The sequence below is a fragment of the Corvus hawaiiensis genome, chromosome 3 (assembly GCF_020740725.1).
Source record: "Corvus hawaiiensis isolate bCorHaw1 chromosome 3, bCorHaw1.pri.cur, whole genome shotgun sequence".
Taxonomy (NCBI): Eukaryota; Metazoa; Chordata; class Aves; order Passeriformes; family Corvidae; genus Corvus; species Corvus hawaiiensis.
In genome coordinates this window covers 72,378,666-72,392,416 of record NC_063215.1, presented here as the reverse complement: position 1 = coordinate 72,392,416, position 13,751 = coordinate 72,378,666, and the positions used below count along the sequence as shown (strand labels likewise).

Here is a 13,751-nt window from a genome sequence, read left to right as displayed (position 1 = left end):
AAACAGATTTAGTTCCTACATGAATCATAGTTTCTTGGAACTTCTTTTTCAGTATCTTATGTGGGTATACTTTTTACTTCCCTATAGATGACAGGAAAAACCCAGATTCTCAGGATTGCAGTGCATTGGTCCAGTGAGTACCATGCTTGGAGCACGACAGCCCCTCCACAGTAACTGTATACCCCAAGCACAGTGGAATTCAGTGAGTCTCACATGTTGTCACTCAGGATTTCTTTATAGCCTGCTCCAGTTTCCCACTGTTAAGAGCAGTTAAGGAAAAGTCATAAGAAAAGTACCCAGTCCATCCAGAAATGATAAAGCCAGATTCTTAAAATATTTTATTAAAAAGTTAAAATCTTGTCTCTGATAAAAACAGTTATGACAGTTTGCCTGTAACACCTGAATGTGTAAAGCTTACACAATTCAGACAAAATTTGAAAACAACTTAGAAGTAGCTTTGGAGTGGTTCTCCCAAAATGACTTCCAGTTGTTGAATTGTCTTCTGACACTGCTGTTCAACTTCTTCACATTCATCTAGAAAAAGAAATTAAGCAGGAATTAAGTAGAGCAGTGATTACAAGGCTACCCTAAGAAGGCTTCATCACTCATTAAGGCTAGAACCATCCTCAAACACAATGTATGAAATCATTATTCAGAAATACTTTGTCACTGAACTAGGTAAACTACTGTGACACTGATCTAAAATTTGCAAATGGGGAGATGTGTACAGGCTACAACACTGAAGAAATTACTGTAATTTAACTGAACTTCATGAGTGTGTTTGATATAATCCATTTCAGTTTGCATTTTTCACAGTATAAGCTACCATATACCAATTTGTAAGATTTACAACAGTTATAACAATGAGCCTGTCTGAATCTTTGAAGTAAGTGACCCTTCACTAATTCCAGTTTAGAACATTACCTTCCATAAGCTCAGCTAAGAAAGGAATAGATTCTGGTAGCAGGACCAGGTAGTTCTCCTTCAGTTTTTGTGCAACTTCTATCAAAGCAAGCAGGGCAGCAAACCGGACCTAAACCAAAACAATTATGTATGGAAACAAACATTACAATATAGTTCCCTGTTCTCCCCCACCCCTGCCTTCTTTCCATTCATTATAAGGTTAAAATCTTCCATTACTGAAGGGAACTAGTTTTATGCTAATTTAAATATTAAGATCTGGGTTAACATAATGGCAAATAAAAAAACAGGTTGGAAGAAGCAGGTAATGTTGCTGCAAGTTACTTGATATAATGGACTTTAACTTCCTGTCACAATGCCACTCCCACTGTATCAGGGCTTAGCTCAGCACTATGAAAAACCAAGTACACTCCCTTAATGTCTATAACCTGTCAATAGAAGAGTCTTGACAAAAGTCTATATAATAAACAGGTCTGAAAGCTGGTAACTGTCTTCCAGGTACCCCTCTAAAGTGCCCCTGTCTTCATAGACAAATAATTCTCTCTTTATTCCAACAGATACTCAATCTTCAAAAAACCCAAACCACACAGTATAAAAGGCATGTGGAATATTGACAGTGATATTGCTTACAGTGAGAGCAGAAGAGCATGTTGCACCCATCTCTACAACTTGGGAGTATTGTGGTACAGCACCAGTATTTTAATTTAGTCTAGTATTTCAGCAGTGACTTGGTTAACTCACTTCTGATTTTGGGGCCACTGTTCCCATTTTCTAGCATAACAAAGAAAACCAGTTCAAATTCTGACAGCTCCCAACCTTAGGAGAATTGTGCCTTGTCTTCAGCAGGATCTGGTAGTTCAGAGGTTTCCAAAGAGAATCGTCTGCCGTTGCCACTGAAAACTGAGCTATGCAGGGTATCAGGTGTGCTGTCACTCTTTCCCGGAACTTCTCATCTCCTCCAAGCACATTTTCTAGCTGTGGAAGTAAAACAGATCCAGACTCAGATAAACCCAGCCAAAAACACTTCTAGCTTTGGCTTTCAGGTACTCAAGAATTAGAGCCAAAGGTCATCAGTGGGAGTGCACTGGTCTGCAAGAGCTCAACAGCATGCATGGACCTTACAGAACAAAGACATTTAGAAAAGGATAAAAAATTAATCAGTAATCCAGAGTCTTAGGCAAAACAGTCAATATTGTCTGTAGCTCAAAGACAATGACCTAATCCCTCCCTTTTTGTTAAGGGGGAGGACTGACACCTGATCTCTTTTTTTTAACTATCAAAGGGAAAAAAAAGCCAGCTATGAATTGTTTTTAGGGGTTTGTCAATACCTGATCGACCAGAGGCTGCATCAAGGTTTCTGCTCTTTCTTTACTCAGGAACTTCTGGGTGTCAAACAGGAAGAGCTTGTGCAGACAGTCCATGGTGAACTGCAACAGTAGACAGCTCTTTTCTGTGTTATTGTCAGAGTCAAAGAAAGCTTCATCTACACACCAGCCAAGGAGAAGAATAAAAAAATCATCAACAGAATGAAAACACAAAAGTTCCCCCTGCAGGACAGAAACATTGGTAGTCTGTGAATGTAGCTAAGGGATGGATTACATAGCAATTATGTACTCATCACTCAGGACAACAGAATGGATGTGATAGGGTATCTGGCTTTAAGCTACTGCCCCAGCAGGTCTGCTACTGAGGGAAATAAAAGAGAACAGCCACAGGCTACAGGAAAAGTGCTTGGCCATACCTCTGGATATGGAGAGTTTTTTCAGGTCACTACAACTGGGATGGGCAAATAGTTTCCCATAGAAAACAGTAACACCTGTTTTTGCCCAGAAAGCAGAGGACTCTGAATACACCAGGTAGCGTGTAAGAGAAGTCAGTGAATGAAAAAGAAAAAAGCAAAAAGAGAAACAAGTCTCCCTCTTTCTACACAATTTCATACTCAGGAAACTCCCTGGGACTGACACTGAAAATTTTCATGTGGTCTCAACTTTGAAAGCATAGTGCCCAAGGATAAAAAAATGTCCTTTGGTTCCATCAGAGGAAGATTTCTCATTTACCAGAGAAAGAAGAAAAGAGTAAAGAATTATGTGTGCTGTGAAATAAATCCTGTAAGACTAAAATTTCAGCAATTAAAATTAACTTCTCAGCAATCAAGACTAAGCTGCTCTGTAGCCAGTAACTGACAACTTACCAGTTTTAGAAATGTTGACCTGGTTCAATGTCTCAGCAAATGGCTTCACTAAATGACCAGCAAAGAGGGTGAAGAGACCCTTGAGCTTGTCTGCAATGCAGTCTGCTATTCGGTGGAATGTCAGCAGCCTGTCTTTTAGGGTAGCCTCTGTTTTGGACCAATCAAAGAGCTGAAAGTGAAAGGCAGATTAGCTGTTCCCTGTGTCTGTGCACTGGAAAGCACAAACATGCTGATGCAGATGAATCACATTTAGACTTCTTACCTTGAAGAAGAGGGGCCTGAAAGAAGCCTCGGAAAGTTTCATAACCATACTGATTAGACAGTCAATAATATAAGCCTCTATCTTACCAACTTCCTCTAAATCATCCTAGAAAAATCAGAAAACATAATTCTGTGTTCGAAATGTAAGAATTTGAGCTTTCAAAGCACATTTTAATTTTGTCTATTTCAGATTAAATACTTAACTATCATGTTTTCTACTGTAAGAACAATTCGGAACAGAGTGTTTCATACCCAGAATTTCAGAGCACACATACAATCCGTAACAGCACATATACAATCTACTACTCTTTTTTTAAACAAGTGAGAGAATTAGCACGTAGAGAGGTGCAGCTGCTGCTCATCCTCCCAATCAAGCTACCTCGGCATGCTCTGTTCGGAAGTCCAGGACTTTCATGAAAAATGCTGTCAGTTCAGGCTGATGGGAGATCAGGTGCTCCTTCTCCATACCAGCAATGTGCTCCTTCAAAATATTCATAAGGGGACCCAGGCAGTTCTACCAAAACAAAAGCAAAACAATGCAAAGGCAACTGTGATATTGACAGTAACGGAGAAACGTAACTAGGAAATTGGATTTAGGCACTTCATGCGTTTGCTCATTAAAATACTGTTGATAAAATAAATAAGCTTCTTCCCTGTACTTTTGGGAGCTTAAGTTAGTAGAATTCCTGAAAAGTATTTTGTCTACCCTCTGCCATACTGGAGAGAATTCTGACGTGTTCCTAGCACATAAATGAAGTCCCTTATGAATGGGATGATCTCCCAAGCATTCATCATCTAAGATGCAAAGGACATTGAAGTGCTGGATCTCTCCCAGATCTACCTTTCCCGAATCACCACAGCAGTACAAAAAACCCCAGAGATTATAATATAGAGACTATGGTAGGTTTGGCTGGGATGGAGTTAATTTCCTTCATAGCAGCTCACATGGTGCTGTGTATTTGATCTGTGACCAAAACAACTCTGATTACACAGCGGTGTTTTAGCTGTTGCTGAACAGTGCTTGTAAGACTTTCTTTGTTTCTCATTCTGCTGCCACAGTGAGCAGGCTGGTGGTGGCCGAGGCTGAACCAAATTTTTCACTGCTTGTTTCTTTTTTTTTCTTGTCCTTCTTTATCTCAGTGCTAAAGGATGAAAAAACCCCTTACCTTGCGGGTATGCACCACCTCACTGTAACACTTGGTAACTGCAGGCAGGAGTATTCGGGGAGCCAGCCTTGTTGCTAGGATGGTTTTTAGTGATGCTACATGTACGCTTATCTGGGAAGAAGGACCAAACTCGGCCACAATCTTTTCCAAGCGAACAACCTATGAGGAATTCCAACAAGAGTTAGGCCTACTTAGCAACTAAAGAACTTATTCTACAGTAGCTAGCTGCTGCAAATGTCAGACAGGAATTTTGCTGTTTGCACCACTTGAAGCACCTTAGATTAAGCTGTCTGTACAAAGCTTCACTCTCTTCAGAAGACACTGAAAAAACGCCCATGCCAACAGCAGAGGGCCAGAATGACTCTAACAAGAGTGTTAGATACACATTTGAGGAGACTGTGGATATTACAGAATGATCTTTCGGGATACATCTCCCTTTCCAAAGAGGCAAAATACAACCTATGTGAGGGAGGAGAAGGAGATGCTCTTAGGTTCTGTATCTGAGTTACCTGCACAAGAAACTGAGTACAAGAGCCGTATGTTACGAACTTTCACATAGTTGGCACACACTCCTACTTCAGTTTCAGAGAAAAGAAGTAATCTCTACAGCTTCTGCTGGGATCTGGGCACATCCCCTCCCCCCTTTACACACCTGGGGGAGTCACACAGCTCACCTGCAACAAGCACTCCAAAAGGTAAGGACTAAGGAAGTGTGGTAGTGTTTCTGCAACCTTTAGCAGAGCAGTGACAGCACTCAGCAGGTAAATCTCATTTGAGACCAGCTCCTTCTTACTTTTTAAAGTCTTCAAGAGTGCTGGCATCAGCCTGTGAATAACCAAACACAAACAGAGAAAGGTGAAATAACTGACCATTTGGAGGTACATTTCCAATCAAATAAATACATCTGTTAAGCCTGCAGGGACAATTTTCACATGAGTTTTTACATGCATATTTGAGACAACTCAGTATTCTGGGCTCACTGCCGTATTTTCGAGCTAATGAAGGATATTAGATTTAGAATCACAAAATGGTTTGGTCAGAAGAAATCTTTAAAGATCATCTAGATCAACACCTTTCACTCTATCAGGTTACTCAAAACCCTGTCTTTAGTTTAAAGATTTAACGACAATAAGAGACTTATATTTGTAAAGAGATAAAATAGTCTTACAAGCAACAAGTTAGATGCTTGGATTCTTCTTGAATAGGGAGAATAAAATAATGCAGCTTGAAGGGTTTTCAAATGTACTTGTTCTCATGTTTTTAAATGCAATCTGTTCTACAGAAAAAACACAGACTATGGTCTGATTTTTCTAAAGCCATAAAGGTTGCCTCTCTAATGACAGCAGCAGATTCCATAAGGAACTCTACTGTGCATTATAAAAGTCTTGCCATTTTCCCCACTAGTTTCTCAGTTCTATGATGACAAAGCACCTTCAAGCACTAGAAATACTTTAAATCTTGTCTACACAAAACACACGAGGGGGCAGACTGCCATTTGGCTTTCATCAGCATTCCTTCACTAATGCATTTTAGTATAACTAACTCCTGCTGCAGTTGGTTCTGTTTAAAAGAACCCAACAGTACCTTGGAAGCTGAGGTATGGCTTGGGCTTTCAGGGTACAGGTGACCTCAGCTATACAGAGCAAAGCACTTCCCATCACATTTTTTTCCTCCTTCTCTGAAGAAATGAGATCAATGGCAGTTTTCAGAACAGGCACAAATGGCGCCGGATTTTCTGTGCCAAAACCTTTGCAGAGCAGCTTGAGGCTGAACAAAGCAGTCTGCCTGTTGATGGCTTGCTCCTCCTCTTCCTCCTTTCTTCTACACTTGACAATGGCAATGAGCTCAGGAACCAGCTCTAAGAGCTGCAGGATCTGAGAGGACAAGAAAACACCCACATCAGACGTAGTTACAAACTCAGGGCCTGCAAGGGCAACTCAGGGCAGGTAGCCTACGTGTCACTGCTCAGGAGTCCTTGCCAGGCTTGGCACTGGTACTGGGCACCTTTACACTGGGTCAAGCACTTGCACATCAGTCTCTCTCTGGGTACTTCTGCTAAAGGAACTGGGTTTAACCCCTTTGTCTCACCTGGCTCTTCTGCCACTTGGTGCGCTGCTGCACCTTGTTGTTCAGAAGGTCCATGGCCTTGCGTCTCACCGATGGCAGCTCATTCATCATCAGTCCCCCAATTACAGGGATGAAGGTTTCTGTTGGTAGTAAGGCATTGACCTACAAAACAATACCATAAATCCTTTTGCATGCACTGTGACATGGCAGCCTCCTGATACGACACTCTTCAACTTCCCTTATGGGTTTCAGGATCAGAGGAGAGAGGACAAGCCAGCAATGCTGTATCTGAGGCAAGCAAAAAATCAAAACAGGTTCCAGCTAGTCTGTGTTCACTGGCTGCTAACCAGCCATTATCCACTAGCTCTGACATCTCCTCAGCAAGTCCTTTTGTCTGCTCTGGTGAGCTATCCCTCTTTACCCAAAATAATTCTGCCAATGCCCTCTGCATGTACATCATGAAAACTGGAATATGCTTTACCGGTGAAAAAAACAAATTCCAAGCTGTAAAAAGATGTATGTTCTGACTTATGCAAAAAGACAGCCACTCAAATTCTACAAATATACTTCTAATCAGAAAAAATAGTGAGGTGAAAAGTGTAAAGATTTAACTTCATGTAGAAATACGCAACAGCATTAGTTAAGTCATTTTATGAGTTAACAGTGAAAAATGCTGCCAAGAGCCATTCTTCTCGACCAGACATAGTGAAATGACTGTTTACAGCCAGCAGAATACTAAACTAAAGGAAACAAGCATTGGTGATTTTTGTTCTGCTTGTTCTAAGAAGCTGTTAGCTGTAGTTAGCTGTTAGTGTAGCTGTTAGCTGAGTTTAAACATTGATGCACCAGGCAGCAGACCATCCAATGAAATACAGTACTAATGCAACAAGAAATCCTACAAAGTTTATAATCATATTAATGAGCAAAAGCAGCAATGTCTCAGTGCTAACATGGGGCTAGTGAGACATACTTTATCCAGCATATCATAGCACTTGCTAAGCAGAACCCTCCAAAATTTGGCCGTTGGCTTGTCCACATTTCCTTCCACAGAAGATGCCACAGTGTTTATATAGTGAAGAACTTCTTCTAACAGCCTAGAGAAAAAGGAAGTAACTTTTAGTAAGCAACAGGGAGACTAAAGAAGTCCATTTTTATTACGAGAAAGCATAAAATTTCACAAGACAACAAAAATACAAGAAAATGAATCAGAAAAATTTTAAAGTGAGCATTCGTGGAACACAGCATTTAAAATAATTCTTACACCCTTTTACAATCTCTTGGAACAAACATACAAGTTAGGCCTCTGCAAAAGAAACCCTCAATTTTGTATCACTGGCTTTTACAGCGCAATGGCTACAACTGTTATCTTTGATTACTGGTACTTACACCAATACAGAGGCACCTGTGAACAATGGTTAGTTCTTTTTTTCCTACTAATTAAGCAATATATTTTGCTAAAATGTGGAATTCTTTCAGTGATTCAGACATGAATAGCATGACAGTTATGGCCAAGCACGTAAATAACGTAAATAACCTCTTTCAAAAATACAGAAGAAGAGTGTATATTAGGTAGAGCAATCTTTCAGAAATAGAAAGCTCTACATTCTATTAAAAGAAAAAACCAAACCAAACCAAAACCAAACACAAGTAACTTGCACATAATAAATACTGCTTGTTGCAGAGGACGTTAAAAAAGTATCATTAGTGTAAAAGATATTCTAATGGCACTACACTTAAAGGTATTCCTGGGCTGCAGTAAAAGCTGAAAATAGGAATAGGGCAGATTTAAAGCATACCTCTGTTCCATCTCCTGCAGCTCTTCTGTTTCTTCATATTCAACTATCTGGTTTAAAAAGCAAGAATGAAAATATGAAACTTACCTCCCCTCATTAAACTGAAATGCCAGAATACACAAATTTGTTTGTTTTGAATCAAACGTCCACTAACGTGGTAATTATGAGTCCCTACATTTGTACTTAAGCCATCATTCTAGAAGGAAATCTGAGAACCCTGGGCAATGCAGTCACATTAGCAAATACATTTCGTGCTGGTGGATGATTCAGCTGAAAAACTGGGACTACCAGCTAGAGCCAGAGCCTGAAATTTGTAAGATTTTGTCTTTTCAGTTTACAGCATGAATCCCACACTGAACTTGGAGTTACACAGGCTGTGAGTGAAATCCCAACCTCCATGAAGCCAGTGGGAATACACTGGGACCAGAATTTCACTTGGTTACCTATTCATCAGTCATGTAAGTGGAGTCTGTCTGGAAAAGCATTATTAAAAAATAAATAACATTATTGAGAGGTTTCAAAACTGTGTCAATACAAAACTGCGTTTCTAAACTGCTAAAACCACCACAAGGTGTCAGCAAGATACACCGGACAGTGCCGCCCCTTTGAAAAATGAAGTCATACTAAAAGGTAAATTACACCTCATCTGTTACTGTATGGCACAGTCACTTACTGTGACCAGTTTAGAAGCAATCTGCCATTATTACCTTTTTCACAAAACTCTGAGAGGACAGAAGTTGTGACATGAAGGAGACGGACAAGAATTTGAAGTGCCGGAGTTGTTTGTCGGAGTGAGACTCCACATTAAAGAGCTGCCCATCCTCATTTTTCAGCTTCGTCTTACACGTTCTTGGCTTTTTTGTCCCAGGATCATCTGTTGAAGACGTTGACAAGAAAAATTTGCATCCAAGAGAAAATGTTACTTCACTTCTGATCACAGAAACAAAATTACAGTTGTTCAAACCCCCATCCAGCCTGGCCTTGAACACTGCCAGGGATGGGGCATCCACCACCTCTCTGGGACACCTGTTCCAGTGCTTCACCACTCCCACAGTTTAGTTTCTCCCTTATATCCAGTCTGAATCTATCCTCTTTTAGTTTAAAACCATTACCCCTTGCCTCTTATAACAGGAAAATAAACATGCATTTGCTGGCTCTGTTTTGTGGTTACCTTCTTTGTTCTCTGGCAGCTCTGTCAGGTACTGGATTATTTTCATCACACTCTGGAACTGTGAACGTACATTAAATTCGCAGCAGATGGAAATCCAAAATTCAGTGTCTGCTTCCAGAACAGCATCCTGTTAACAGTTCAGAAAAAAAAAAAGAAATATTTCAAGGATTAAGAAAGAGTATTTCTAATAATTGATGCCTTTTCCTGGTCTTAAAATCAAGAATCAAACACAATTGGAAGGGAAGAAGGGGTTTTACCTCAGCATTTGTTTCAAGGATCCTTAGGTGCACCACGTCCAGGTGGAATGGGCCGAAATGCCCACTGCAATGCCCACACACAATCAACGGGGTATAACTGTATAGGTCTTACTAATTACCATATCTATCAAAGATTCCCCAATGAGAGGCTTGAGTGAGCCCTCCCTCCCCAAGGAGCCTTCCCCTGGATGGTTCTATCTTAGTTTACAGAATGTGTTCTGGAGAGGACTTTGGGGTCTGGGGCACACTAACCCCTAACTAAGAGGCTTCTAAGATGTTTAGTCTCCTAGCTTAACAAAATAAGTCTAAGAATGTGAGCTAAAAAACACTAATACAAAAAGCTATAAAAAGGTATATAAAAGGGGTATAAAAGAAAAGGCAAAAATCATCATGGCATCATCATAATAATAAAAATACTCAAAAACTCCTCAGTGAGCTTGTGAAAATGCCATATTGAGCTGGACACCGCCAGGATTAACACTAGTGGTAAAAGCAGCAAGCTCTTGGAGAGAACATAGCTCCAGAGGGTGTAGAGAGAGCTTAAACTACTGCAGCAAAGACTTTCTTCTCACCAATGTTCCTTTAACAATTCTTTCAGTTTTCCCCATAAATTACGCTTTCACCTGATCTCAGGGCCTGACCACACAAAAACATAACAGGCTTTTCATCTTAGTCTGTAGGGAAAGACCAGTATCATGTTTCACAAACACAATTGAAGAAAAAACCCCAACTTCATTAATACTGAAGCACTACCTAATTAGATTATCAGCTCTTCAGATCACGGATTGCTGTACAATATGATCTGATTTATTGTTCAGGCTCCAGGACCTAACACTATTGAATGTGCAATACAAGTCATAGCCAACATCACCATCAAGTTCTGCTGTAGCACAAACCCAGAGCTCACTACCTTTTCCAGGATCATCTGGGGCTTACTGAGAACCTTCTTAAAGGCAAGACCATGAACAGAAGAGAGAGATCAGGCTGTCAAGGAAAAAGCTGACCCCCTCAGCCTGCTAACCTTGTCTGTGCTTGATGTCGCCGTCACAGTTTTGGTCACATACTGCTCAAAGAGCAGCACCAGGAGAACCCAGAGGAATTTGTCTCCTCCCACTGTGGTGATCAGCTGGGACAGGATAGGCAGGCGCCGGTGCTCGGGCACATGGGGCAGGGCATCAACAAACACACGGATGATCTTGATCACCACCTCTTCCACACTTCCTGAGGACTCTGACAAGTCACTGTCTTCAGCCTGTGCACAAACACGGGTACAGCAGTTCAGACAGGTTACTGCAGATGGGTACAAGGTCTTTCTGGTAATCTCAGAAAACAGGAGAAAGGACTACATGCCAGATAACGGCACTGCCAAATGTATAACCTCAAGGGTAATGCAAGTGTTCTGAAGTTTTCAATCATACAGCTCGTTGTCAGTTTTAAAGGAAGATGTTTAAAATAAAAGAAAAAAAAAGAAAAAGAAAGAAAAAAAAAAAGAAAAAGGAGAAAAACTGCTACTTGGCATCAGCTGAAACAAAGAGGACATTTTCAAGAGAAAGCAAAGCCACATCCTTCAGAAAACTTTGCCTGAGTTAGGGACTTGGATTCAAGGGCTCAGGAAAAATAATAAACATGGGCTACATGGTGTCAAGTAAATAACAGTAGGCTCTTCCCACATAATAATCGTGTGCCACAAATAATTTGTCACAGAAACTCATGTGGGCTGCTATGAAAGGCTTTCCATAAAAAAACTTAAGAAATCAAGTTGTCTCTCTTTTTATATAACAGAGAACTGCAAGAGGATGAAAAATGTGTACACGTGTAATTAAAAATAGTCCAGGGAATCCTCAGCCCATTATTGAAGACAACTTTTTTTCCCTAATTCATATTTACATGACATTTATACAACATTTTTCATGTTTAAATCTAGTAATGATCAAGAATTAAGATTTCTTAGGCGCAAGTGAAATCTGAATGAAGAAAATGTTGCTTTAAAAAACAAGCATCTATTTTTGTTTTGGTTTATAGCCATTTATCTAAAAGGTCCAGGCAAAACCAAGAAAAGCCCCACAAACACCAGCTGGAAGAATAAAAGCATCTGTCAAATATTATACCTTTCCACTTCCTTCAGACCATGTCTACTATGCCTATGACCATGACATATGATAGGACTAATAACCACCTGGTTACTTCCCACGGTTCCTCTACTGAACTTGTCTGGTTTTTTTATGACAAAAACTTGAACTTGAAGTATGTTTCAGGTCCTCTCAATGTATAGTTGTGATAATTTTGGCTAAACCATTTATAAAGTGCAGGAACCCAAAAGACTGCAAAGAAGCAGCAGCCTGATGAACTCAGTCGGTCAGAGACAGAGGCATCTGAATTACACTGTGCTACACATAATTTAATGTCTATCCAAAAATAATCCTAGAGTAGGTGACAACTTATTCTACCACCAATATTCTAAATAATTTACTTAATTAATAATCTTTCATTAAGTAGACAAATTTACCTGTATAAGAGCAGGAATAACCATCTGCACTGTCTTGTTAATTACTTGGAAAGTGTAGGTATCATCCAGACGCAAGACATTTGCTCCCATGAATGTAAAAATGGGCATAATGTTGTGAAGAACTTTATCCTGGAAAGGAACAGATCCAATTAGTTCATGCTGCTGTGCCTACTATACCTTAAGGCATTTCTCATTCCCACAAATGACACTAGATTCCTATTAAAAAGCCCAAAGAACCGAAAGATAATCTTGAGTATCTTTCAAAATCTCCCTAAATGAATTTTGAATGTATGTTGTCCCTTAATGTTACTCACTGTGTGATTGATAGAGTTCTAAATATGACTTAGAAACCAAGACACACACCTAAGCAAGTAATTAAAGAGTGGAAATCGAGAGTTTAGTGTGATGAGACACCTTGTATCCTTCCACTCAGCGCCATGTGAATACAACAAGTAAAACCAGCTATGAGGAGACTTGCAGAAGCACAAATGTGATTGTGCCACGGATTCCAGTGATTTTCCCACCCACCCTTTTTGTATCTGTAAAACATCTGCAATATCCACAATCATACAGTGTAAACCAACCATGCTTAATTTAATTTTTGGCTTTTTGGTGGCCTAGACTGTAATCACAGTAACCAATTCTAAGAAGGCTGAATTAGAGGTGTCACCTAGCTCAAAAGCTGATTTCCTAGATTTTGCCAGAACTTAGAGCAATAAATTATGGGCACATTTTTCACTTAGTTTAGTGACTGGAAGAAGTATTAGATATTAAAAATGAGATGAGATGAGATGAGATGAGATGAGATGAGATGAGATGAGATGAGATGAGATGGATACAAAATGTTTCCTTGTATTCTGACCTCGAAAATCTTGTAAGAGCCAATATTAATGTAAAATAAACACCTAGTTCTATAGCAGGTGATGGCAGTAAAATAAGAGGCAAAAAACCCCATACAATTTAACCACAAAATCCTCCAAAAATTTACCAAAAACATTACCATTTTATCTTTTGGAAAGAATGCTACCTTTCCAAATGTGTGGAGAAAATATTGAGGTGAATATAAAGATGCAAACTGAGTTTGATACACCTGGATACATTTTGCTGGCTTAGAGTTTCAAAGCAAAAGAACCTTACTTAGTGTACAGTCAAATTTCAATGCATACAAGAAAAGGCCTGTTTCTTGGCCAATTAAAATCAGAACAACCCAGTTTTATCATCAACTACAACCACATTTCTCAGTGTTGTACAAGATAGAAACGTGTAAGAATGCATGTGCTACCAGGCCAGGTGCTTTCCCTCTTTATATAAAAAAGCAGGAGAAAGAAGAAACAAGGCATGAGAGCTGTGACAAGCATGAGAGCAGTGGGAGGGTGAGGCAGGGCTGGTGTCAGAAAGCTGCTTCCATTTCTACTGCG

General features: G+C 39.9%; 1 protein-coding gene across 1 annotated transcript in view; it reads right to left on the bottom strand.

Moving 5' to 3' along the window:
* Window positions 1-312: 312 nt before the first annotated feature.
* The window catches only part of HEATR1 (HEAT repeat containing 1), a 36,142-nt gene continuing 22,703 nt past the window's right edge, over window positions 313-13,751 (bottom strand). The window contains exons 29-45 of the mRNA XM_048296595.1: window positions 12,334-12,462; window positions 10,849-11,079; window positions 9,571-9,697; window positions 9,107-9,273; window positions 8,403-8,449; window positions 7,577-7,700; window positions 6,628-6,768; window positions 6,124-6,413; window positions 5,214-5,364; window positions 4,540-4,698; window positions 3,753-3,887; window positions 3,375-3,479; window positions 3,113-3,281; window positions 2,250-2,404; window positions 1,738-1,896; window positions 925-1,033; window positions 313-534 (exon numbers count right to left, since the gene is read on the bottom strand). Coding sequence (XP_048152552.1) covers window positions 446-534; window positions 925-1,033; window positions 1,738-1,896; window positions 2,250-2,404; window positions 3,113-3,281; window positions 3,375-3,479; window positions 3,753-3,887; window positions 4,540-4,698; window positions 5,214-5,364; window positions 6,124-6,413; window positions 6,628-6,768; window positions 7,577-7,700; window positions 8,403-8,449; window positions 9,107-9,273; window positions 9,571-9,697; window positions 10,849-11,079; window positions 12,334-12,462 — 2,487 coding nt within the window. The 3' untranslated portion in view covers window positions 313-445. The remainder of the gene's footprint in view (window positions 535-924; window positions 1,034-1,737; window positions 1,897-2,249; window positions 2,405-3,112; window positions 3,282-3,374; window positions 3,480-3,752; window positions 3,888-4,539; window positions 4,699-5,213; window positions 5,365-6,123; window positions 6,414-6,627; window positions 6,769-7,576; window positions 7,701-8,402; window positions 8,450-9,106; window positions 9,274-9,570; window positions 9,698-10,848; window positions 11,080-12,333; window positions 12,463-13,751) is intronic.